The sequence below is a fragment of the Myxine glutinosa genome, chromosome 14 (assembly GCF_964187855.1).
Source record: "Myxine glutinosa chromosome 14, kmMyxGlut1.1, whole genome shotgun sequence".
NCBI classification, from domain to species: domain Eukaryota; kingdom Metazoa; phylum Chordata; class Myxini; order Myxiniformes; family Myxinidae; genus Myxine; species Myxine glutinosa.
The window spans coordinates 36,386,712-36,410,857 of record NC_136274.1 but is presented as its reverse complement, the minus strand read 5'-3'; the positions used below and the strand labels follow the sequence as shown (position 1 = coordinate 36,410,857).

The 24,146-nt window shown below is 43.8% G+C and overlaps 1 protein-coding gene across 3 annotated transcripts in view; it reads left to right on the top strand.

Annotated features, from left to right (window-relative positions):
* LOC137415827 (uncharacterized) overlaps positions 1–24,146 on the top strand; it is a 240,735-nt gene that overhangs the window by 200,272 nt on the left and 16,317 nt on the right. For all 3 annotated transcript variants that reach the window (XM_078768483.1, XM_068101345.2, XM_078768484.1), the window contains 9 exons: positions 1,586–1,654; positions 10,773–10,934; positions 11,978–12,252; positions 13,488–13,645; positions 16,311–16,404; positions 16,631–16,739; positions 20,216–20,356; positions 20,724–20,870; positions 22,355–22,631. In XM_078768483.1, coding sequence (XP_078624609.1) covers positions 1,586–1,654; positions 10,773–10,934; positions 11,978–12,252; positions 13,488–13,645; positions 16,311–16,404; positions 16,631–16,739; positions 20,216–20,356; positions 20,724–20,870; positions 22,355–22,631 — 1,432 coding nt within the window. The remainder of the gene's footprint in view (positions 1–1,585; positions 1,655–10,772; positions 10,935–11,977; positions 12,253–13,487; positions 13,646–16,310; positions 16,405–16,630; positions 16,740–20,215; positions 20,357–20,723; positions 20,871–22,354; positions 22,632–24,146) is intronic.

The window sequence follows — 24,146 nt, the reverse complement described above, 5'->3', positions numbered from 1 at the left end:
TATTATCCTCTTTCTGGAACTGAGTATTACAAATCAACAAATCAGCTCCATCAGCAAACTCCAAAATCCTTTCACCTTCTCCATTTCTCACACCATATCCGTAACCCCCATGAACTCCCTCAAAACCATCCATACTCCTTCCCACATGTCCATTTAGGTTTCCTACCACAACAACTTCCTCATCTTTCACGTTTTCCATCAGCTTCTGTATTGCACACCAGAACTTGTCCTTCTCTTCATCGCTCCGACCAACCTGTGGAGCATATCCTGAGATGACGTTCACCAAGAGCTTTGCAATCATCATTTTCGCCATCATCAACCTTTCACTCACTCTAGTCACACTCAGCACACTGTCTACAAACTCCTCAGAAAACGGACACAAAAATTCAGTTTTTATTGAGCTTATTTATTCATTTATTACAAGTCTGATTTTGTGCAAGCAGGGCAGTTTGGTAACTTGCATGTACGAGTCAACGGAAACTTTCATCGTGATGTTCAAAACTGGTACTGTAGAACCCCAACATTCTCGGGGGATACGTTCCTGAAAAATTCCGCGAATGTCGAATCCACGAATGTCGGGGGTTTCACAGTACATGCCATTATTGCCAAAAGCCACGTGACTGTTTAAAAATGTTTGGGTTTTGCTTACCTACATTTCCTCAATCTTTCTCCGTTTCAGTATTCCACAAAGTGCTGGTTCACTTCCCATTCATCAATGTAGATGAGATGTACGAGAGTGGGTGGAATGTGACCTGGACTTTTGTTTATTACTTAGCTTGATTTTATATTACTAAATTGATTCTTGGACATTACCTTTGCCTTCTTCAAATGCAAACGTAATGTGGAACATACACTTACTTCTCCCATCGGAGTGGAAGCTTCCTTGTGCCTTAATTGTAGACTTATTTAGGAATCCCGATGTGTTCACTGACCCCTGACTCAGCAATGGTTTTTGGTCAAATGTCAGTTGTTTTGGCACACGTCTCACACAAACCTTTTGTAAGTTTAACTTTGAACCAATGATGAACGAAACGTTACCAAAACGAATGCTCGCTCCTACACACAGAAGCTAGTTGGTCACTAAACATGACATCCTCAACTCGCTTGGTGACTGCGTTGTTCATCGAGATGGTCGTTCTTTGAGTGAGACAGAAAGTAAGACCAGCAATCCTGACATGGAGAGTGTAAGATGGTTTTGGGTACCACTTTACCTACCGCTCCAGAGTCAGAACCGTAGTACTACCCTGAGTGGTTGCTGTCTCCAACCTACTACCTAAAAAACCGGTCCGACCGGATGGGTGTTTTTTTAGGAGACACCATCTCCTTACTGGATGGCCGTTGGCTCCCGAAGGGAGCTCATCCGCCCTTTTTTAACGTATTGTTTTTAGTCCTGCAGGGTGTCACAAGTCACCCTCCTCCCGGCAAGCCAGTGAGGGGAGTTGGTTTAGTTGCCGACTACCCAACCATGCGGCAGGTAGCACTGGGTTACATGGCACCAGTGGCAGTCAAGAGTCTGACCTGAATAAATAAGACCTTTTTCCTGTGCAGGTGACATTTTAATTCTGTTCACTTGCAATTTTTGCAGCATACAAGTGCAAACTTGAGCATCGAACTGACGGGTGTTTGAATGAAAACTTCTGCAAGTTCTTGAAAGGTAATTATGAGACTGCATCAGGTGTACAAAACAGTGTGTGATGTAGAATGTGAACTGGAGGCGTTGGTAAAACAGAATCTTTCATTTTGAATTATTTTTAATTACATTCTGGAATGGGTGTGGGTTGATATATCCAGCCAAAAATGGCTTCTAAAGCCTATGTAGGCTGACTGTCAGGCATGGGGTGGTTCTGTGTTTTAAACAAACAAACTGACTGATATGCCCATTTAATGTTGATATGTATCCTGCTGGCTACATGTGAAAGTTCCTATTAAATGATAAATGAGTACCTAGACAGGGTGGTTGTGTGGCATGCACACACCCCCCTGTTTCTCAGGACCCTTTGGTTTTCAGGGTCACCTTCGCATTGCTCAAGTCAGCCACATTTACTGCTGTCCTGTGATGTTTTATTTGAAGCCTTTAAAGTACAGAGCACAGCTAAACCCCATAGGTTGGCATTCATGCAGAGATGGAAATTCCTCCTCAATAGCTCCGACGAATGTGGTTTTTATTGGGTTTTTTTTTTTTGGTGGGGGTAGGGGGGCCGGGCAGAGGGGCGGGGGCATCACATGAATCCACAGCCAAAAGCCAAATTCCCTTTACTCGATGTACTCTGCACCCTTGCATTCGTGTACAACCTCGCGTCACAAAGTTTTGAAAAGAAAACTTAGTCACAGCGTTTCAATTGTTTTCAAAGTCTGTGCAACAGTGTGAATAAAATGTAAATGAGTTGCAAAGCAAACACTAATTGAGTTGAGCAAGGCACAAGTTATATTGTATGTCCATATGAAATTTTAACCTTCTTTCCTTCTTCAGTTTAGTGGTGCCACCCTCCTCACCTCCCCCAACATTTGCTCCTCGTCTGCTGTCTCTCTGCCGTTACCGTCTAATGGACATTGCATTTCACTATAGTACTAACACCATACACATGGATAGCCATGCACCTAATCAAGTTAACCCTTTCCCAAGTGCTCGATTCTTGTATTGTTTTTTTTCTTTGACTGTCTTTATAATATTTTTTTATTATCTCTAGTTGGAATAGGCATCGCCTCCCTCACCATTATACCCCTGAGTCCATCTGTGTAATTTCTCAAATTGTACTCAAAAACGATCTGTTTTTTAATTTATCAATGCATGCAGCATTGAACTTTTCTTAAAGTGGAGACAAAGCTTCACACTACTGCATAAGTTGTATCAAGTTAATAGACTGTATTGATGTTTACCCCACACACGCAAGGAGGAACACGGGGTTAAGCAATTGGTTCATGTCTGTCCGTCTGTCCACAAATGCCCATTTATGATCGATGAACAACTTATTTAAATTGAATGTTATATTTTGAATTTGAATCGGACCACGAATTGGAAAACGAACCTGCCGTTTAACAATACTTTGGCTCTGAATCAGTCCCATAGTCTGCACATACGCAGAGAGAGAGATAGAGATATATATAGAAAGATATTGTTTTTACTCTGTCTGCCTGACTGGCAGTCAGACACAATTGAAAAGCATTCCAAACAGGAAACTTGCTGTTTTTAAGGACATCATAAAGGACACAAACAACAGGCACGAATGATTAATGTAACGTGTCAGATAGGATGCTGCAATAAACGCTGCATCAATGTCGGCAAACCTCCGGAACTAATGTTTTGTACGACTTTTGCAATCTTTATTTTATTTAAATTGAATTAAACTAGGGCATGCCCATACTATATATATATCTAAAATTATATCCCCCCCCCCCCTCTATTTACATGAAATGGTTTGGTCCAAAGCGAACGGCTTGCGAGTACGGTGACAATCCCCCCCCTCTATTTACATGAAATGGTTTGGTCCAAAGCGAACGGCTTGCGAGTACGGTGACAATCCCCCCCTCTATTTACATGAAATGGTTTGGTCCAAAGCGAACGGCTTGCGGAGTTTGGTAAAGAAATCGCCATAGCGTGCACAAACGCGCAGGAAAGCGAAAGAATCGCAAAGTAGTTTTAATTAGTTTTAAAACATAGTTTAACGCCAACATAGTTTGCCGACGGGAAATAAATGAATACGCTCTCAAATGTGCCGTCCGAGGCAGAGTCTGTTCGCCACGTTCGGCACACGTGATAGCTCGCTGCTCTCTGATTGGTTGAATCGTTTTTTGGACATAGCTCGCTAACTACTTGTCCGATTAATATGAAACCTTGAAAAGGCACATCCTCGGGTCCCCAGCAATATACCTGGCAAGTTTAAAGTATATCGGACCCGTGGTTGTCGAGAAACAGCGGTCACAGACATACATACATACATACATACATACATACATACATACATACATACACACAGAGATTACTGGAATTATAGATAGATACTTGAACACTGTAGAACACAAATTGCCTTCTTGTCACTTTCAGAACTTCCAGTTTAGCAGTACGTGAACATGTTAAATAAGGTAGTGTATAAGACTGCTTCAATAGCGCTAAACTTCCGGAATTTCTTTTAAACTAACTTTTAAAATTAATGTTTTATTTCAATTGAAGCACTACTCAAAATAATTTAAGGGTCAAAGGAAATTTTTTGATCATTTTTGTAAGTATGTCTTTTTAAGCCGGATAGGGTTAGAATATCCCCCTTTGGGTTGTCATTTGGACTATAGACATTACGTTATTATGGGACATGCAATCATTGCACTTATCTTTAGAAACTTTTTAAGTTAACCCAGATTTCCTTTTCATGGATTTGAAACACGAATTTAGTCAGATTAAACTGACAAACTGCCTGGAAACACCCATTGTGACACCTCATGCACCATTTGCACGTGTTTTGCATGAGTGTCATTCCATGCATGCCAATTTTAGCAATAAAATGGCTGAGCATTTTCCATTCATCATCACTTGAAATTTGAAGATGGTTTGACGACAACTCAGCATCCAAGACAGGGGTAGGGCCATTGGCTGGCTACAAGATGGACAAACTCAGAGAACTGTGGCTCAGCGTCTAAATGTAAGCCAAGGCATTATCGGCAGACTCTGGCAGAGGTTCAGGACAACTAATGCTGTTCAGAATCGCCCCCGTTCTGGAAGACCCCGATCAACAACAGCACGAGAAGACCGCTTCCTGATAACGGCGTTGCGACAGTGCTTTGTGACCGCACGGCATCTTCGGGATCAACTCAGAGCTGCCAGAGGCACCAACGTGTCCGACCAGACCATTAGGAATCGTCTGCGAGACCGAGATTTGCGATGCCGGCGTCCTGCAGTCCGACCACCGCTACTTGACCGTCACAGAAGGGCTCGCCGAGATTGGTGCAGACGCCATATCCGGTGGAACCGTGGTCAGTGGGCAGAGACAATGTTCACAGATGAGTCACGCTTCTCGCTCCAGTTCCATGATGGCCAGGCTCGTGTTTATCGTCGTCAGGGAGAGAGATTTGCTGATCTCAACGTTGCTCAACGTCTACCATTTGGAAGAGGAAGTGTGATGGTGTGGGCGGGGATATCCATGAACCACAGAACCCCTCTGTATGTCGTCAACGGAAATTTGACTGGTCAGCATTATCTCAACGAGATTGTTCAACCTGTGGTAATTCCACTTCTGCAGCGGATTGTACCAGGAGCTTGGTTCCAGGACGACAACGCAAGACCTCATCGTGCCAGGGTGGTGACCGACTTCCTGCAGCAGCAGAACGTTCAGCACAAGGATTGGCCTGCATATTCACCCGACTTGTCACCCATTGAGCATGCGTGGGATGAACTAGGGCGGCGAGTTCGATCACATCACGTCCCTGCCATCAACCTCCGGCAACTGGCTCAGCGATTAGTCGCAGAATGGCAAGCGATCCCTCAACGTTATTTTCAACGCCTGATGAACAGCATGCGCCAACGTTGTCAAGAATGTGTGAATGCTAACGGTGGCTACACCAGTTACTGAAGCTTCTGCGACTTGTGTGAACATCATTTTGGGGGGTGCATGACTTTTTTTCATCAGTGTAATAAACTAGTGTCTAATCAAAAGTTTTTGTTTTGTGTTTTCTGTTCTTGAGCCATCAAAGAATTATTTTGTCATTAGTTGTCACCATTTTAGCTCGTTAGCTTATATTTATATGCACAAATATTTTTGACCCTTAACTTCTTTTGAGTAGTATATATACTTTTATGAACCCTCGAGTTTTTGTTTGTTTCAATCATTAGAAGCTTAACAGTTGATACAGATTTTATATTCAGGAAGAAGTTGAACATGTCTTTCAATCCTGACAAATCTCACACTCTTACTATGTCTCTCCGAAAAGATCGACTGGACAACCCTCCCATCTACTTTCTCAACAATCCTCTCCAAGAAGTTCTGTCGCTCAAGATTTTGGGTCTCACTATCTGCCATGATCTTTCTTGGGAAAACCACATTTCCAAGCTGGCCTCCAAAGCCAGTCGCCGACTGGGCATCCTCCGTCGTGCGAAGTCCTTCCTCGGCACACCTGAGCTCCTCACCACATACAAGGCTTTCATCCGCAGCTCAATGGAATACTGTTCTCCCCTATGGGCCGGTGCTCCTGTCTCACACCTAGCTCGGCTTCACGCTGTTGAAACCAAAGCTTTCAGAATTATTGGAATCTCCCGCGATGAAGCTATCTCTGAGGGCCTTTCACTCACTCACCGCAGGCAGGTAGGTGGTCTTTCTGTCTTCTACCGACTCCTCTCCGGCCTTGCACCCCCAGCTCTCTCTGTGCTCTGTCCCCCAAATATTCCTACAGGTCGCACAAGATCTGCCAGCAACCCTCTGATGGTTAAGCTGCCGAAATCTCGGCTCTCTGCTCACCTTCACTCTTTCATTCCTCTTTTCTCCCGCCTCTGGAACAAACTCCCTCACTCCCTTCAATCCCACTCCTCCCTCCAGGTCTTTAAAACAGCTGTTCACCACCATCTCTTATCTTCCCCCATCCAAAACCTTGATCTTTTCTACCCCCGCTAATTCACCCCAGATCCACCTTGTTTGAAATTCCAACTTATTTCCTGGAAGTCCAGGCAGTGTCCATATGTTTTATACCTCTCCCACCGCCCCCTTCCCACGCCCCCCCCCCCCCCCAAAGCCCTCGCCCTCTCTCAGATCTCTCGATGTCTCCATGTCTCTCGGTCCCTGCTCTCAAATGTTGTGTTTGTGTCCTTCCCCCTCTCTCCCCATCTTGTCTACCGCTCCCTATGTTATATGTTTTTTGTGTCGGTTTGTCTTTCTGTGTGATTAATGTTCGCTCTTTCACGAGCCTCGACCTTGTATACAAAAAAAAAAAAAAAAAAAAAAGTTTATGAGAAATCATGAAACAGCTGGTTTTTTTTTGTTTTTTTATTCCCATCTAAAAACTTGCCTCAAGTTACTGTGATTTGTTGATTTGTCATTTGTAACGTTATCCAAGTAACGTATATGCGAGCTCCTCTGTAAACTTCAGACATTGTCAAAGGGAAATGGTGTTGAGGAGGGGGTGTGTGTCCATTATATTTCTAATCATTTGCCAAGGGAATGACATTTACTGTGGAGCATGTTGCAGAAATCTAGACATGTCTTGTTCGCAGGACTTTATATAATCTACCATATAAAATTCCTGGTGTGTACCCCAGTTTAGAATAGGTACACCGTATCCCTGCATGTCGTAAGAGGTGACTAAAAGGGTTGGCGTCAGGAAGGGCATCCGGCCATAAAAACATTGCCTCAAAAAGATAACCATGGCAATTACAACTACATATGGGCAGGGTACAGCCCGAAGTACCCCGTGGGGGACCCCACTCCCTCTCGTCAAAACTCAAGGTGGGGAACCCGATCGAAGCAAGGGTGGAAATCATTCCATTTATGACGACGAAATGTCTGATGCCCGACGTGGAGATCGGTTTCTGAGATTTGGGACATGGAATGTAGGGACAATGACAGGGAGATCAGGAGAAGTGGTGGAAGTATTGGTCAGAAGAAGAGTGGACATATGTTGTGTGCAGGAGACGAGATGGAAGGGAAGTGGTGTGAGAATGGTGAAGGGTAGGCAGGGACAGAAATACAAGTTTGTGTGGCAAGGGTGTCCAGAATGTGTGAATGGTGTTGGTGTCCTGTTTTCTGAGGAGTTTGTAGACAGTGTGGTGAGTGTGACTAGAGTGAGTGATAGGTTGATGATGGTGAAAATGATGATCGGAAAGCTCTTGGTGAACGTCATCTCGGGATATGCTCCGCAGGTTGGTCGGAGCGATGAAGAGAAGGACAAGTTCTGGTGTGCGATAGAGAAGCTGATGGAAAACGTGAAAGATGAGGAAGTTGTTGTGGTAGGAGGAGACCTAAATGGACATGTGGGAAGGAGTATGGCCGGTTTTGAGGGAGTTCATGGGGGTTACGGATATGTTGTGAGAAATGGAGAAGGTGAAAGGATTTTGGAGTTTGCTGATGGAGCTGATTTGTTGATTTGTAATACTCAGTTCCTGAAAGAGGATAATAAGCTTGTTACATATACGTCAGGTGGGTCGACGACAACCGTTGACTACCTGCTAGTGCGTAGGCGAGATGGGGGGCACCTCCGGGACACAAAGGTGATCCCGGGGGAGGAGGCTGTTTCACAGCACCACTTGGTTGTCTGCGACATAAGGGTGAAAGGTGCGAGGAGAGCTCGGCGGGTGAAGTACCAACCAAGAATGAAGGTGTGGAGGTTGAAAGAGGTGACAGTGAGGGAGGCATTAAAAGAGAGGCTGAATATGGTAGAGGATGATGTGGTTGAGCTTGAAAGTGGTTGGATGTTAATGATAGATAGTCTTTTGGGAGCCGTTGGTGAGGTATGTGGATGGACAAAAGGACCACCGAGGCACTCGGAAACATGGTGGTGGGATGATGAAGTTGGAAAGAAGATTGATGAGAAGAGGAAGAAGTTTCAGGAGTGGCAGAAGGCGAAGGGTATGGGGGCAGAAAAGGCAGAGCATGAAAGTTATAAGGCAGCCAAGAAGGCTGCAAAGAAAGAGGTAGCAAAGGCACAGGAGGCATGTAGGAAAAAGTTCGGAGAACGCTTGGATTTGGAAGAGGGTCAGAGAGCAGTATTCAGGATTGCAAAGCAGATAGCGAAAGAGAGGTGTGATGTGATGGGGGTGAGTTGCTTGAAGGATGAAGTGGGACAAATCGTTGTGGACCCAGATGGAATTAAAGGAAGATGGAAGAGATATATGGAAATACTGTTGAATGCAGAGAATGAATGGGATGGCAACATAGAGAGTAACCCAGTTTTAGGACCGGCAGAGAAGATAACCGAGAAGGAAGTTGAGGAAGCGATAAAAGCAATGAAGAGAAGAAAAGCGGGAGGGCCAACGGGAGTTGTGGGAGATATGTTGAAGGCAGCGGGAAATTGGGGTGTGAAGAGAATGACAGAGATCTGCAATCTGGTGGTGAAAGAAGGCCGCATTCCAGTGGATTGGGAACTGAGTACCCTCGTCCCTCTATACAAGGGGAAAGGTGACCCTCTGGAGTGTGGCTCGTACTGAGCGATAAAGTTATTGGAGCATGGAATGAAGGTATTGGAAAGGGTGTTGGAGAGGAGGATAAGGAAGAAAGTGAAGATTGACGAAATGCAGTTTGGATTTATGCCAGGAAGAGGAACGACAGACGCGCTTTTTATTGTGAGGCAGTTGCAGGAGAAGTATACGGAGAAGAGGAAGAAGTTGTTTCTTGGGTTTGTTGATCTGGAGAAAGCATTCGATAGGGTTCCACGTGTAGTAGTGACATGGGCATTGAGGAAGTTAGGAGTGGAGGAATGGTTGATCAGAGTAGTGATGGCAATGTACAAAAGAGCGCACAGCTGTAAGGACGAAGGACTGGAACAGTGGTGAGTTTGAGGTGAAGGTGGGAGTGCATCAGGGGTCGGTACTAAGTCCACTACTATTTGTAGCTGTCATGGAGGTGCTGGCTCACAACGTAAAGGAGGGTTTACCATGGGAGTTGTTGTATGCAGATGATCTGGTGTTGATTGCAGAAAGTATGGATGGACTGAAGGAGAAGATGAACAAGTGGAAGGAATGTATGGAGACAAAAGGTCTGAAGGTGAATATCGGAAAAACAAAGGTGATGGCAAGTGGTAAAGCATGTGGTGAGGTGGAAAGAACTGGGAAGTGGCCGTGTGCTGTGTGCAGGAAGGGTGTCGGAGTGAATTCCATTCAATGTCCAATGTGCGCTGAGTGGGTTCATCAAAAATGTCGTGGTTTGAGAGGGTCATTAACCAGTGTGGCAGCTACATTCAAGTGTAAGGTGTGCACAGAAGGAGCTGCAGATGGAGGAAATGTTGAGTTGGATCTTGGAGACGGCGTGAAGCGGGAAGGTGTGAAAACATTTTGTTACCTAGGAGACATGCTGAATGGAGAAGGTGGATTAGACTCGGCAACGGTTGCTCGAGTGAGATGTGCATGGAAGAAGTTTCGGGAACTGAGTGGTGTGCTGACGAGGAGGGGAGTGTTGTTGAAGCTGAAGGGAAAGGTGTATGCTGCATGTGTGAGAAGTGTTATGATTTATGGGAGCGAGACATGGGTAATGAACGTAGAGCAGCAACGAAGGCTGGAAAGGGTGGAAATGCGAATGGTTCGGTGGATGTGTGTAGTATCGTTGAGAGAGAGGAAGACAAATGATGAATTGCGAAAGATAATGGGAATAGAGCCTGTGATGAATGCTTTGAAGAGAAACAGGTCGAGATGGTTTGGTCATGTGTTGAGGAAGGATGAAAGTGACTGGTTGAGAAGAGTGATGGAAATGAATGTAGAAGGAAGTAGAGGACGGGGAAGACCGAGAAAGACTTGGCTAAAGATGGTCGAAGAAGAAATGCGGGCAAGGGGGTTAACAAGGGGAGATGCAGAAAATAGGGCAAAATGGAGAACATTGTCATGGGGACCGCAAGGCTAACCCCCGCTCTTGCAGGGAAAATGGCCTTAAAATGCATGTTGTTGTTGTTGTTGTTGTTGTATATAAAATAAAGTTTGTGTGTTTGTACAGATGCCTGTCCCCCTTCATAAGGGTAGATGTGTGTTCTCTTTGGTCTATTTTTGAGGACAAAAAAACCATATATATTTTTTGAAGAAAATATTTTTGACTGAAAGTGTTGAGAAATACTGTTTCTTCTTACTCGTTGGTTGTACTGTTTGCCATTCACAGGCAACTTGACTGATGCACACGTGTTTCCATCAAAATGCCACCGCTGGATTTCCCTTAAAAGTGAACCTTTGATTCCTGATGATAAAACTCTGGAAAAGCTGTTTTGTAAACAGGAGGGAGTCACATTTTTGCAGGTTCACTCTGAGAGCTCCAAGATTACAGGTACATCTTCAAGTTAAAAATATCAACTGGAAATTGTACTTCTGGAAGGGGCCAATGACTAGGAGGTTCAGCACATGGATGGAAAGTGATGTGTGGTTTTTTTGTGCCATCAGTATGTACAGTGGCCTGAACTCTGCCTTATTGATATTTGGGCCTTTGTGAGGAATCAAACATAATAGTTTCCTTTATCTTTGGCATTTGAACCCACAAACGCTGGGATTCCAGTCTAGTGTCTTCACTAATCAACCATCACTGTTATATAGATTTCTTTTCAATAAAACTTCGAAGCTTTACATGTATCGGACTGCACTGTAATTTATCTTGGTGTAATTAGTCCCCTACGGGTGTACACCGGAGGGGACTATAGGTTTGCACACCGTCCCTCCGTCTGTCCGTCCGTCAGTCCGTCACGCAAAGAACAGCTTTCCGGACTTTTTTCCTGAACCCTTAATGCTAATGATTTCAAACTTTGTACATGGTTTCGTCATGATAAGTTACAGATCAAGTTCGAACTTCACGACGTTTGATAATTTTTGACAAAGTTATGGCACTTTGTTTATTCTAGAGTTCCCCTCAAGCCGCACCGCGCCCTCAGCCTCGTCTCGCGAACGTCAAAAGCGCGACACAGCGCTCGCTTTTGGGGAGGGGCGGAGCCAAGCCGAGCAACATATATATACACATCGATCATTGATCGTGAACCGGAAAATATAATAAATTGCTGATATTTAGCGACTCGAAAGGTTCTTTATCAACAACTTATTTTCTCGTGCTTCTGCTGACCTGTCTGCAAGGTGTATAAATCGAAGTCCCGAGTGCGAATCACAGGTGAGCCCGTCCTGAGGTAATTAGCGATTGGGAACGATTCAGAACCTGTGGGTAAATAACCCTTGGTAATTTCCCCAACAGGTTTCCGGACGACAGACTGCAGGTCGGGGACATGTATTGCAGCGCAATACTCAGAATGCTTGTTGTACATGGCTGTACCACTGCTCAAAGTTTCAGCAAAAGCACATTTGATGTAACCAGTTTTTTTCCCCCTTCAGATGACGGTCAATCCTGGTACAAAAACAAACACACATTTTGGGAACTGCGGGATGAGTTCCTGAAGATCTGTGACCTGCACAAACTATCAGATGTCATGTCGACAGAATTGCAGACAGAAGGTTATTCTCCATGCCCTATCCTTCAAAGCTATGTCTCCACGCTAATGCCCTACATCCAAGCATTTCTCTACTCCCAAAAACAGTTTGGGGATGTCTACGCATCCCTCGTCAATTCTGGCATTGCAGAGAAACTGAAGACGATGCAGTTTGCCCAGGTATTATTTCTTTCACAGTGGATGCAAACTGTGAATGCAAATGCAATAAACTTTCTATTGCTAAAAAAATGCTGTGGTCGCAAACCACTTTACCGTTTCAGACCATTTTTACGTGATCTGGAGGGTAATATGAGGGATTGAGGAAGTTGGGAGAAGGGGGGACATTATAGTATCTTGCAAACCTTCAGTTGGTTTTTTTTTTTCCTCTAAAGTTAAGGCTAAGTCGTGGAAGAGCGGCACTTTCGAGTATTAGTACAATAAACCCATAAATATTGTGCTTCACCCATTTGCTGGCAACCTCTCTGTATATGGTATTTAGTTATCAGGGGCTTAATTTTGACCATTTGCATTTTTTTGTATTTTTTATTTTTTGGTGGAGTCGAGTCATTGTTTGCGTCCACATTGTTGGTTATCTCGCACCAGAATCCCTTTGAAGTTTCTAATGCACCATTAAAAATAAATGAATATATTGTGTGGTACATCTTTAAAAGTGAGACAAATTGTGAAACATCATAGATTACAAAGGCAAACGATTTAAGAGATTAATAGGGGAGGAATGGTGGGACTTCAGACAGACTACAGAAGGGAGGGGCCACGTCTAATCTGCTTCGAATTTTTTATCTGCCTTAACGCAACATGAGATTTCCAGCAAGACACTTTATTTATTTTTGTATACATAGTCTAGGCTCGTGGAAGAAGTGTGGGCCCTGCAGAAAACTGGGTGGGAGGGGGTGGGGAGGCGAGGGAGCAAAGTATGGAAGGAGCAGAGGGTGTAAGACCAGAAAGGAGGCGGTACAAGACCAGAAAGGAGGCGGTACAAGACAGAGAGACCCCCAACCTGTCTATGATGGTAACATTATAGGCCCATAGACTCAGCTTCATCACTAGAGATTCCAATTATTTACAGGCCTTAGTTTCCACAACATCAATCTGAGCAAGATGTGAGGCAGGGGAGCCAGCCCAGAGAGGAGAGCAGTACTCTATGAAGCTGCGGGTGAATGACTTTTAGGTGGATAGGAGTGTTTAGGTGTGCAGGTGGCATTTCGTGTACAGCCTGTGACTGATGGTTGCATCATTTTCTGGATTGTGCAGCTGCCGCTAATGCAATACCTCTCTATAACTAGTCATCTGGTACTCATTTTGCTTTTTCAGTGTCCTATGCAGTGTTCAATTCTTTCCATGTTAAATTTTTTTTTAGTGCCTCCTTTTCACCTTTTCTCACTGTCGCTTAACAGGTTGACCAGCTCTACATGTTGCACAGGTTAACGCTGTCCAGTTCCATACCATTCGTTCGAGTGGAGACGCTGTGCGGCATTGATGAACGATGCGATTTCTTCATTCAGAAGCATAATGTCGCTGGAGCTGATCTAAAGGCTTTGGTTGAAATTTGCGTGTAAGTTTTTTACAATCTGATTCGTTGAGTTTTTCAGTTACTCTGGCTGCTGCTAATGGTAACTTTGATGACAAATATCCCTTTTTCCTTGAAATGTCATGGCCGTCACATTATCTCTTCTTTTTCCTCACTCTTCATCCAAGCAAGTTTGTCGTGCAATGCTATACAGCATTTACAGTGTTCATCTTTCCTCTAAAAGGCCTTAATAATTGTGTGTCATATCTGTAATGGCAAACCCAGCAGGCTTTACTCAGGTTTGCCGCCTCACAGTTGCTCAACACTGTGGGATACATTAAGTTTGCAAAATACACCACAAAGCTGTACAATTCCTAGATTTTCATGGCTTTTTTATGATTCTTATAATAACCTTCATATTTAACCTCTGAATATATTTAGTTTTGGAAACTTATTAATGCAAACTGTAAAAAATAATACCCTAATGATGGCTACCTATAAAAGGTGTTTTCATCATGTATTGTTGTTGTTGAACAAGCAGGGACCTGCAGAAATTACACCGAATGTAAAATGTGACTACAAGTCTTCAAAACCCCTCCCCACCCCAAGTCCTCAACTTCCACCCTCTCTCCTTCCCCCCACCCCCTCTCCACTTCCCAATCCCAAGTCTTCAAACCCCTCCTCACCTTGTCTTATGATACTAACTTAAGGGGATTACCTGTGCTCTATCCCTTTATAACACTGAGCGTCAAGCAAGGAATCAATGTGTACCATTTCCTTCAAGTCTTTGGTATGACTCGACTGTAGTTTGAACCGCCGACCTCCCAGACTCGGTGGGGACGCTTTTTAACCATTGCACAATGGAGCCTTGAATTAGGCAAAAATGATAGTCTAAAACGACATGAGCAACAAGGTGAATGCCTGAATAATGAAAACATGCCCGCGTTGTTTCTATGTTGTTCCTGTTCCCATTTGTTAAGAACAATCTTAAAAGTAAATGTCGACGGAATGTTAAATTCACAATTTCTTCCCGTTATTAACAATATTCCTGTTCTCATTCATTAACAACAATGTTAAAAGTAAATATATATATTTTAAAACATGTTCAATTCACAATCTCGCGAAATGACGGAATCTCACGATTCTTCAGTAAAAATGGAGGAATGACCTGGAGGGAGGAATGAGATTGAACAGAAGGTGGAAGTTGGTTCGACAGGCAGGACAAAAGAGGAACGGATAAGTTTAGGTGAGCAGTGATTCTGGATTTCGGTAGTTTCACCAAACAGAAGGGGGTTGCTGGTGAACCGCGTACGCCCTGCATAGATCTGGAGCAGACAAAGCATGGAAAGAGCAGAGGGTGCAAGACCAGAAAGGAGGCGGTGGAAAACAAAGAGATCACTGGCGATGTGAAAGTAATGCTCTAGCAAAGTTCATATGAAGGGGCACCCTACATCTGGCAAATTAAATACATTTACTTCTTCATGCAGCTGTATGAATTAAATTGGTGCCCCTTTATATGAACTTTGCTAGAGCATTACATGGTTCCTCCTAAGAACACAAGGGTAGTCCAGCATGCACACGAGATTTTTTGAATGTTCTAAAAAAAATTTAAAATACTTCTTTTCTATTTGGCATTTTCTACAAGTCCCTTCTTTTCTATACTTTTCTGTTCTCTTCTATAGTTTGCCACATGGCACATACCATATAAAGGGGCCTTTTCTATGCCCCTGGCATTTTCCCCAAGAATTACTACCGAAGTCGAAATATTTTCTTCTGTCCAACTTTTTGGGGATCGCCCCTATGAGCCAAGCAAAAACTGGACCGCGGTTCCTGAAGCTAACCTGGATCAGGAGCAACAGTCACTCAAACCCCCCAGAGTTTCCCTCAGACCCTGATATTTTTAATGGTGTGAACAAACTTTGGTACATTACGGACGATGAAGATTGTGATCAAGTTTCATTAAAATCGTGAGTTTAGTTTCGGAGAAGAGAGAAAATACCTATTTTGGGGGGTGCAACCCCCCCCCCCCCCCTGTAGATCCCCCTATTGAGCGCAAATGTCGATGCAGTCAATACACCTTCGCTAGGCATCAGATATTAAGGTTGTGGCCAAGTTTCATCATCATTGTCTGTGTTGTTTCGGAGAAGAGAGCAAATGCCTATTTGGGGGGGGGGGGGGGGGGGGTGGTGAACTCCCACCTCCGCCGTAGACCCACTCAATGAGCGCAGATTTTGAATTTGTTTCAAAAGTCGTTGATTAGATGTATTGGCCGATGTATATTCCAAGTTTCAGCTAGTTCCAATGCATAGCCTTTGAGATATGAGCACCAACACATTTTGGACAGACAGACGGACGGACGGACAGACACAAACGTGAATTCGAGGGTTTTCTTCATAAAACTTAACAATGCGGAAATGGACATTGCTGAAATTTGGAATGTATTACCTCAACGTACAAAGCCCAACCCCCCCCCCCCCTCCCCATTCCCACCTTCCGCCCCCTATTCTCTCATTTCCCGCCCTCACTCCCCACCCCCATCCTCTCCCTATCCCTTCATGCTTCTCCCTCCCCTTCTATTGTTATTACTGCTTAATGCAAGTCCTCTTTATGCTGTCCAAGTCCTTTTTACATATGCTGTGTTCAATTTTTCATGGTTCATGATATTTGTTTTGCATTGCTTTGATTTTGTTGACTGTTTCCTTTTCTCCAGGGAGCTTTCAAAGTTTTTCAGCCCAAGTCACAAGAAATGCCAACAAGATTTGGAAAATTTTCTGCACTTGTTGACCAGCAAGCTTAGAGACGAGGTATCATGTTATTTTAGTTTTTGTTACCTTGCAATATTTTTAAAATCAAAAGATGATGGGATGCTTGGATTCCCACATTATGCTTTGTTCTTTGTTCTCGTCCAATACCACAAATGATTTTCCTTCTGAAATTGTTCTTGCTTCTATAGGAAATACAGAATAATTTTAATTTCTGCGACTGTAAAAGGGATGGGCATATCTCATTCTGCGACTTTTATTCTTGTAGGACAAAAATCGATTAAAACTTTTCCTGCAAGCCAAGGATGTGGTTGACTTGCCCCAAGAAGAGCTTCAGTGGGAAGTTCCCAAACCCATCATCATGTCTGCAGTTCAAGGTATGAATAGCTTTGCTCTCCACACTTCCTGCTTTCACTGTCCTTGTTTTAATTAACCCTCTGAATCACAGTACAGCAATCCCTCACTTTACGGAAGGGTTACGTTCTGCAAATTCCTTGTGTAAAGTGAATTTCCATAAATCAAAACCACTTTTTCCTTATAGTCTCATTATATAAGTAGAGTTAAGATTTTGTTCCATATAAACCTAACTCTACGATGTAACAAATACACTTAATAAGGCAACAAACTTTATTACAATACCCCCTACATTACTTTAAACTCTTAACTATCACTGTAATAATGTGTAAGTGTCCTAAAATAGAGATCAGTACTATACATCGGCCAAAACAGGTACACTAACCTGTTTTGCTTGCTGACTTTAATATAAAATGTAAAGTAAACATGTACAGTGAGAAAAAAAGAAAATGTTTGACTGACAATGACGACGTATGTGGCAGCTAGGTGGAGGGAGGAGGTGTGTGTTGAGTGGTGGTGATCCGTGGGGTCTCCATGGCAATGGGGTTTACCACAGCTAGTCTGTCGCATCTCCTGACACGCTGTGATCACCATCACTCAACCACTTCCTCCACTCGCAACACACAACCACCACTTCCTCCATTCGCTGCACACATCCACCACTTCCTCCACTCGCTGCACACATCCACCACTTCCTCCACTCGCTGCACACATCCACCACTTCTTCCACTCGCTGCACACATCCACCACTTCCTTCACTCGCTACACACATCCACCACATCCACCACTTCCTCCACTCGCTGCACACATCCACCACTTCTTCCACTCGCTGCACACATCCACCACTTCCTCCACTCGCTGCACACATCCACCACTTCTTCCACTCGCTGCACACATCCACCACTTCCTTCACTCGCTACACACATCCACCACATCCACCACTTCCTCCACTGGCTACACACATCCACCACTTCCTCCATTCGCTGCACACATCCACCACTTCCTCCACTCGCTGCACACATCCACCACTTCCTCCACTCGCTGCACACATCCACCACTTCCTCCACTCGCTACACACATCCACCACTTCCTCCCCTCGCTGCACACAACCACCACTTCCTCTACTCGCTGCACACATTCACCACTTCCTCCACTCGCGGCACACATTCACCACTTCCTCCACTCGCTACACACATCCACCACTTCCTCCACTCGCTACACACATCCACCACTTCCTCCACTCGCTACACACATCCACCACTTCCTTCACTCGCTACACACATCCACCACATCCACCACTTCCTCCACTCGCTACACACATCCACCACTTCCTCCACTCGCTACACACATCCACCACTTCCTCCACTCGCTACACACATCCACCACTTCCTCCACTCGCTGCACACATTCACCACTTCCTTCACTCGCAACACCATCCACCACTTCCTCCACTCGGTACACACATCCACCACTTCCTCCACTCGGTACACACATCCACCACTTCCTTACGTGAAGGTCGCTTTCCACACATCTTGGGCAATTAAAGGAGTGGGCAGAGCCAACCACGAGATGTAGTGAAAAGCGAAGTGCAATTGCAGCCGCTGAAGTGTCCTCCGGAAGCAAGTGGGGGGAGAAAGGTTTGGGGGTTAGGGTGGTTCGTCGGGGTAGTGGGGGATCGTTAATAATTCAAAAATTATCCAATTTAAACTCATATGGTGACTTCATTTGTTTAAGCATGAGTTCCGATAGTCAAATATTATATTAAATGTTGAAAATCCGTGCGGTAATACGAATAGAGTATCACATGTAATCTCGCCTCCAAAGGTTTACATACAGTACTAACTTGTGAAATATGACCTGAGGGCACCTATAATAAGCAAGTTGACTTGGTGTGCATATATACTTTTGCCCTCGGGCCATGTGGTATATGTAAAACTTGTGAATAGAGAAAAAAATATTTTTAGACTCAACTTTCCATTATATGAACTAGCAATGGTACCCGCCCTACGGGCGGGGCTTCAATTGGGAAGCCGAAATGAAAAGGCAAAATATCAGAAATTGAAGGCAGAAATTTTTTATTTTAAACGATTCATACAAACATCCGTCAAATCATATCACACGTCAATCATCAAAATCAAAACAGTATCTTCAGAATTTCAATAAAAGCCACATCACTGTTCATATCAGTAAATATTATTCCATCGTGTTTCAAATCGTGATATCAACTGTACGCTTTTCTTTCGGGAAAAGAATTGAATGATTTTGTACCTCTTCTTCAGCTTAGAACTTCAGGATAGACGACATTGCTGATAAAAGTTCCTTTTCTCTAATTGCACGAATATGTGAATTGTGATTGTGTTTCATTGTGATGTTTGTGTGGCGACGGGCGGTGTGTACAAAGGGCAGGGACTTAATCAACACGAGCTGATGACTCGCGCTTACTGGGAATTCCTCGCGCTTACTGGGAATTCCTCGTTCGTGGGACACTGTCTCAAGCCCCAGTCCCCATCACGGATGGGGCTCAGCGGTTTACCCGAGCCTGACTGCGAAGGGCAAGGTACACGCTGGCCCGTCCAGTGTAGCGCGCGTGCGGCCCCGGACATCGAAGGGCATTAGACGTTCATTAAACATTAAACGTTCATTAAAGGATTACGAAACGAAAAACATTACGAAATTACGTTCACACCGTCACGTCAAACACTACCGTGAACACATACATCGTCACAACATCGTCACAATGAGAACATCGTCACAATGAACGTTATGCGAACGCGAATGTTATGCGGGAGTCCAAACCTGAGAATGCTGGAGACCAAAGCTGAAATTGGGAAAACTAAATAGCCTATTTTACTCCCAGGGGTCCCAGGATTACCCACCCAAAATATCTATTGCGATCGGTTCAGCAGTTTTTACGGTACCTTGGAACAGACAGACGGACATTTGGTGAATTATAGTAAGATTTTAGTCACTACTTTGTTTCCGTTGTAGCAAATTTCCGTAATGCAGGGATTACTATAGATAGAAATGTGAAACTATTCTCTGCATTAGGTATCCAGATGAGGAAGAAATCTTTCAGTCTAATAAATTCATTTTAAATCAGTTTCTGCACTTTTGAAAAAAGTCTACTCCTGATAATAGCAGTTTGGAGAAAGTTCAAGGGACGAAAATCTTATGAGAGTGTACTCAGCTCAAGATACAGAATTTCTCCTTGATTTTCATAGAATGTGAACATGTTATCGATGTGTGTGTGTGTGTGTGTGTGTGTGTGTGTGTGTGTGTGTGTGTGTGTGTGTGTGTGTGTGTGTGTGTGTGTGTGTGTGTGTGTGTGTGTGTGTGTGTGTGTGTGTGCGTGCGAAAGTAAAATAGAGAGATAGAATTGTGAGGAACAGAAATCAAAAAACGAGGTGTGTGTGTGTATTTGTCGGTGTACGTGTGTGTGTGTGTGTGTTTAAATGCTTGTTATATCAGGTGTGATTGAAGCATGTAAGTTGTTTTCCAGAAAAACATCAAACTCCAAAAGAAGTCTTTCAAAATCAACTTGCAACACCAGCAGAAAACAGGGAAGAGAATGAAGCACCGACAACCCTGCAGTCTTGGCCACCTCGAAGTAGCTTTGGGGGGTCGAACACTTCAAATTCAAGTGAGTTCATTAAGCAATAAAATGATGTTACACTAAAGTCAGGCACTTTCCATTCGTTTTTGACAGCAGAAAATATATTATTTTCACATTTCAAATATATCATTGAGTTTCAAGCCTTTTTATTTAAACCAACTTGCAGGCATTCCACATGGTGGACATTTCAATGTGTTTTGACATTTGCCATTTTCCTGCTACGAGTGAATTATTTGTAGAATTATTTGAAAATAGATCTTCAAACCTTTTTCCTCCAATCATTGTTGTCAGTAAAGGTATAAGCCACCTGTCGGTTTAATGGCATATATGAACAGATTTGAAAAGTGTGACACCTAATGACTTGTACTTTCACCTGTTCGGCCACTTACCGCAGCCATGACTGAAGTAGTGGAGAACGTTATTCGTATGTGGCCGCCTCCAGCTCCATCTTCAGACATGACTCTATCCGGTCTTGAAACGTCTTCAGGTGTCCACTTCAGGATTGATCAAACGGGGGCCTTCATCAAGTCTGATGGTGATGGTATGTGTCGCAGTTAGAACACATATCAGATCAAATACTGCTTGATAAAAATTTCATGGATAATCCTGTAAGATTGATTTTGGAAGAAACATTGCAAAATGCAAACAGGAATAAACATGCTCATCAATTTTAACAATGTCTGTCAGTGTACGCCGTAAACTTTGTTAGCAAGATTTGTCTACTATGTACTTTTTGTGCCTCCGGCGACATTATGCTTTCGGGTTATCCGTCCGGCTGTCTGTCTATCCCTCCGTCCATGCGTGTGCCTGTCCGTCCGTGATAGGTTTTTGTTGCTGTGATAACTTGAGAACAGCTGAAGGCATCCAAGTTAAACTTGGTACAAGTATGTATAATGACACAGAGATGAACTGATTAGATTATTTTGGGGCAAGAGGTCAAAAGTCGGTCGTTCCGTTAGATAAATATTGTGTTACGCGCTAACTTGTGAACCAGTGATCGGATTTTGACCAAACTTGGTATCTACTATCTATATATATAAAACACAGTTTGTGTGTGTGTGTGTAATGTTACCGATAGACTCCTAAACGGAGAGGCTTACGTGCTTGATATTTGGCATAGACATGGCCATTGAGCCTGGGACGAACATGGCCGAACTCAAAATATTTGATGATCCATATTTTTTATTCATATTTACCTCAGCGCATTTCAGCGCACGGAATCAACGGAATCAGAGCAGGTGGGCGCTGATTCGCTCAGAGCGATCACGTGATGACGCTATGAACGCTATGACGCTATGAACGATATGACGCTATGAACGCTATGACGCTATGAAAAAAAAAATCGCTATGACGCTCAGAGCTCGCTCAGAGCGATCACGTGATGACGCTATGAACGCTATGAACGATATGACGCTATGAACGCTATGACGCTATGACGCTATGAAAAAAAAAATCGCTATGACGCTATGAAACGCTATGAACGATATGACGCTATGAACGCTATGAACGATATGACGCTATTGACGCTATGACGCTATGAAAAAAAAAATCGCTATGACGCTATGAAACGCTATGAACGCTATGACGCTATGAACGCTATGAACGCTATGACGCTATGAACGCTATGACGCTATGAAAAAAAAAAATCACTATGATGCTATGAAACGCTATGGACGCTATGATGCTATGAAAAAAAAAATCGCTCGCTTTGCCAAGGGGCTCGCTCCTCCCCTCCCCTCCCCCCTCCCCCTCCCCTCCCCCGCCCGGCAATGCCGGGTACTTCTGCTAGTAAATATATATTATGATGAAAAGATGAACTGATTCGATTTTGGCATCAAAGGTCATGCCAAGTTGAAAGGTGAGAGGTCATGTCAGGTAAAAATGTGATACTTGAGAACGGCTGAAGGGATTTAAATCAAACTTCGTACAAGTATGTGTAATAATGTGGGCGGAGGCATATCGGTCGCTGTCGTCGAAGAGTGCCATTCTAGTTTCACTAATAATTCATTTTGTGCCACGTTGCAGGGAAAGGGCAGCTTGATCACGACCAGCTTCACAGCGTATCCAGAAATATTGATGAAACGCGCAGATCCAGCTCTACAATCAGTGTTCCAAATGAAGAAACTTGTTCAAAAAAATCTGAGGGCTCAGCGTCCAATGTCTTGTCCTCAGCAGGACCAAATGATGTCTCAGCCCGTACTGATGCCAAAGACTCTGAGGCGCACACAACGTTCAAAGGAGTTGACTCTTTGCACAAAGGCATTGCTTCCTCTTCCATAGGAGGTGATGGAAATGACACAAGGTGAGTCCGACTTAGAAAGTGTTTATAAATGTTTTGTACATTTATTGACAGGTCTTTAGGTAATTGCAAAGCACATTATGCTGTTCATAGTCAGGCCTTTCATAACTGTCTATCTATCCTTGTGACCCAAAACTAAAACATGCTCTGATACGATAGCACGTGAAATACGAACCCATGGGAAGTGAAACTGTAAATAGGGTATACATTCTCTACACACATTGAGCACTTCTAGTTATCCCAAATGCACGAAGAAAAAAGCCAAGTAAATAAATTGGTTCACTCTGTCTGTTTGTCCGTGTCTCTGTCTGTCGGCAGACGTCAGTCTCTGGTTGAGGAACTGCTTAATTAAAATTGAATGTTATATTTTGAACACGAGAACACGAATTGGAACATGGATACAAACCTGCAGGTTAGCAGTACTTAGGCTATGAATTTGGCAAATTTTATGGAATCTCGTCATGAGCATGCATGTGTGGAGAGAATTGAGGTAACAAGCTTTAGTCTGTGTGCCTGTCTGGCAGTCAAACAAAATTGAAAATCATTCCAAACAGGAAACTTACTGTTTTGAATGACATCATAAAGGACATTTTTTGACATAAAGTCAGTTTTGTTTTGACATAAATGACATAAAGTTTTGAATGACTTTTTTTTTTTTTTACATAAAGGACACAAACAACAGGCATGAATAACTAATGTAAGATGTTGAATAGGGTGGTGTAAAAGACAGTGCATCAACGGTGGTAAACTTTGGAAAAAAAATTCCACAGCCTTTAAAACCTTTATTTTATTTAAATATATAGATATATATTGTTATGTCGGTAGGGTAGAGCAATATCTAGAGTCAGGTAGATCTGAATAGGTAACATGCTTCGTCTGTCGCGGTAAGGAATCTGCCCTGTAATAAGTTCCATGTGTTCAGGCGGTTTGTCGGTTAAGGAGTATACCTGTTAAGGAGAACATACCAGGATGTTCGTGTGTTAGGTAGTTGTAGGGATTAAAGATAAACCCCTGTGTGTCAAACCTGGTAATCAAACCTTTGTCCATTATGGCAACGCACACCTGTAGACACGTAGATAGGCCCTTTAGTGCACACAGTAATTAAATCCCCTTCCCTGACAACGACTTTGGAAGACGAACAGGAAGCCAGATCAAGACACCGCCGATAATGGCTGCCGCCGGCCGCACTATCGACTGGGCTGGCAACATCGCGCAGACACGGACTGTAACCATGCCACAAGGAACGTGTGATTGGTTGGCACGGAAGGCGCGAACCTCCAGCCAATCAGGGCGGGAGGCGCAAAGACGCAACTGAGGAGGAGGTGGTTCATTGGAGGGAACATTGGAGAAGGTTCGGTGAGCGGCGGGAAGCTGGAGGGGACTGATTGGGTGGCGCGCCAAGGCTGACTTCGCCGCCGCAGGTTATAAAAGGGCATGCCGGACGACATTTTCTCTCTTGCGCTGCACCCTCCCTGGCCTCGTGACGCTGCACGACGTCTTGTGCTTGAAGCTCTTGCG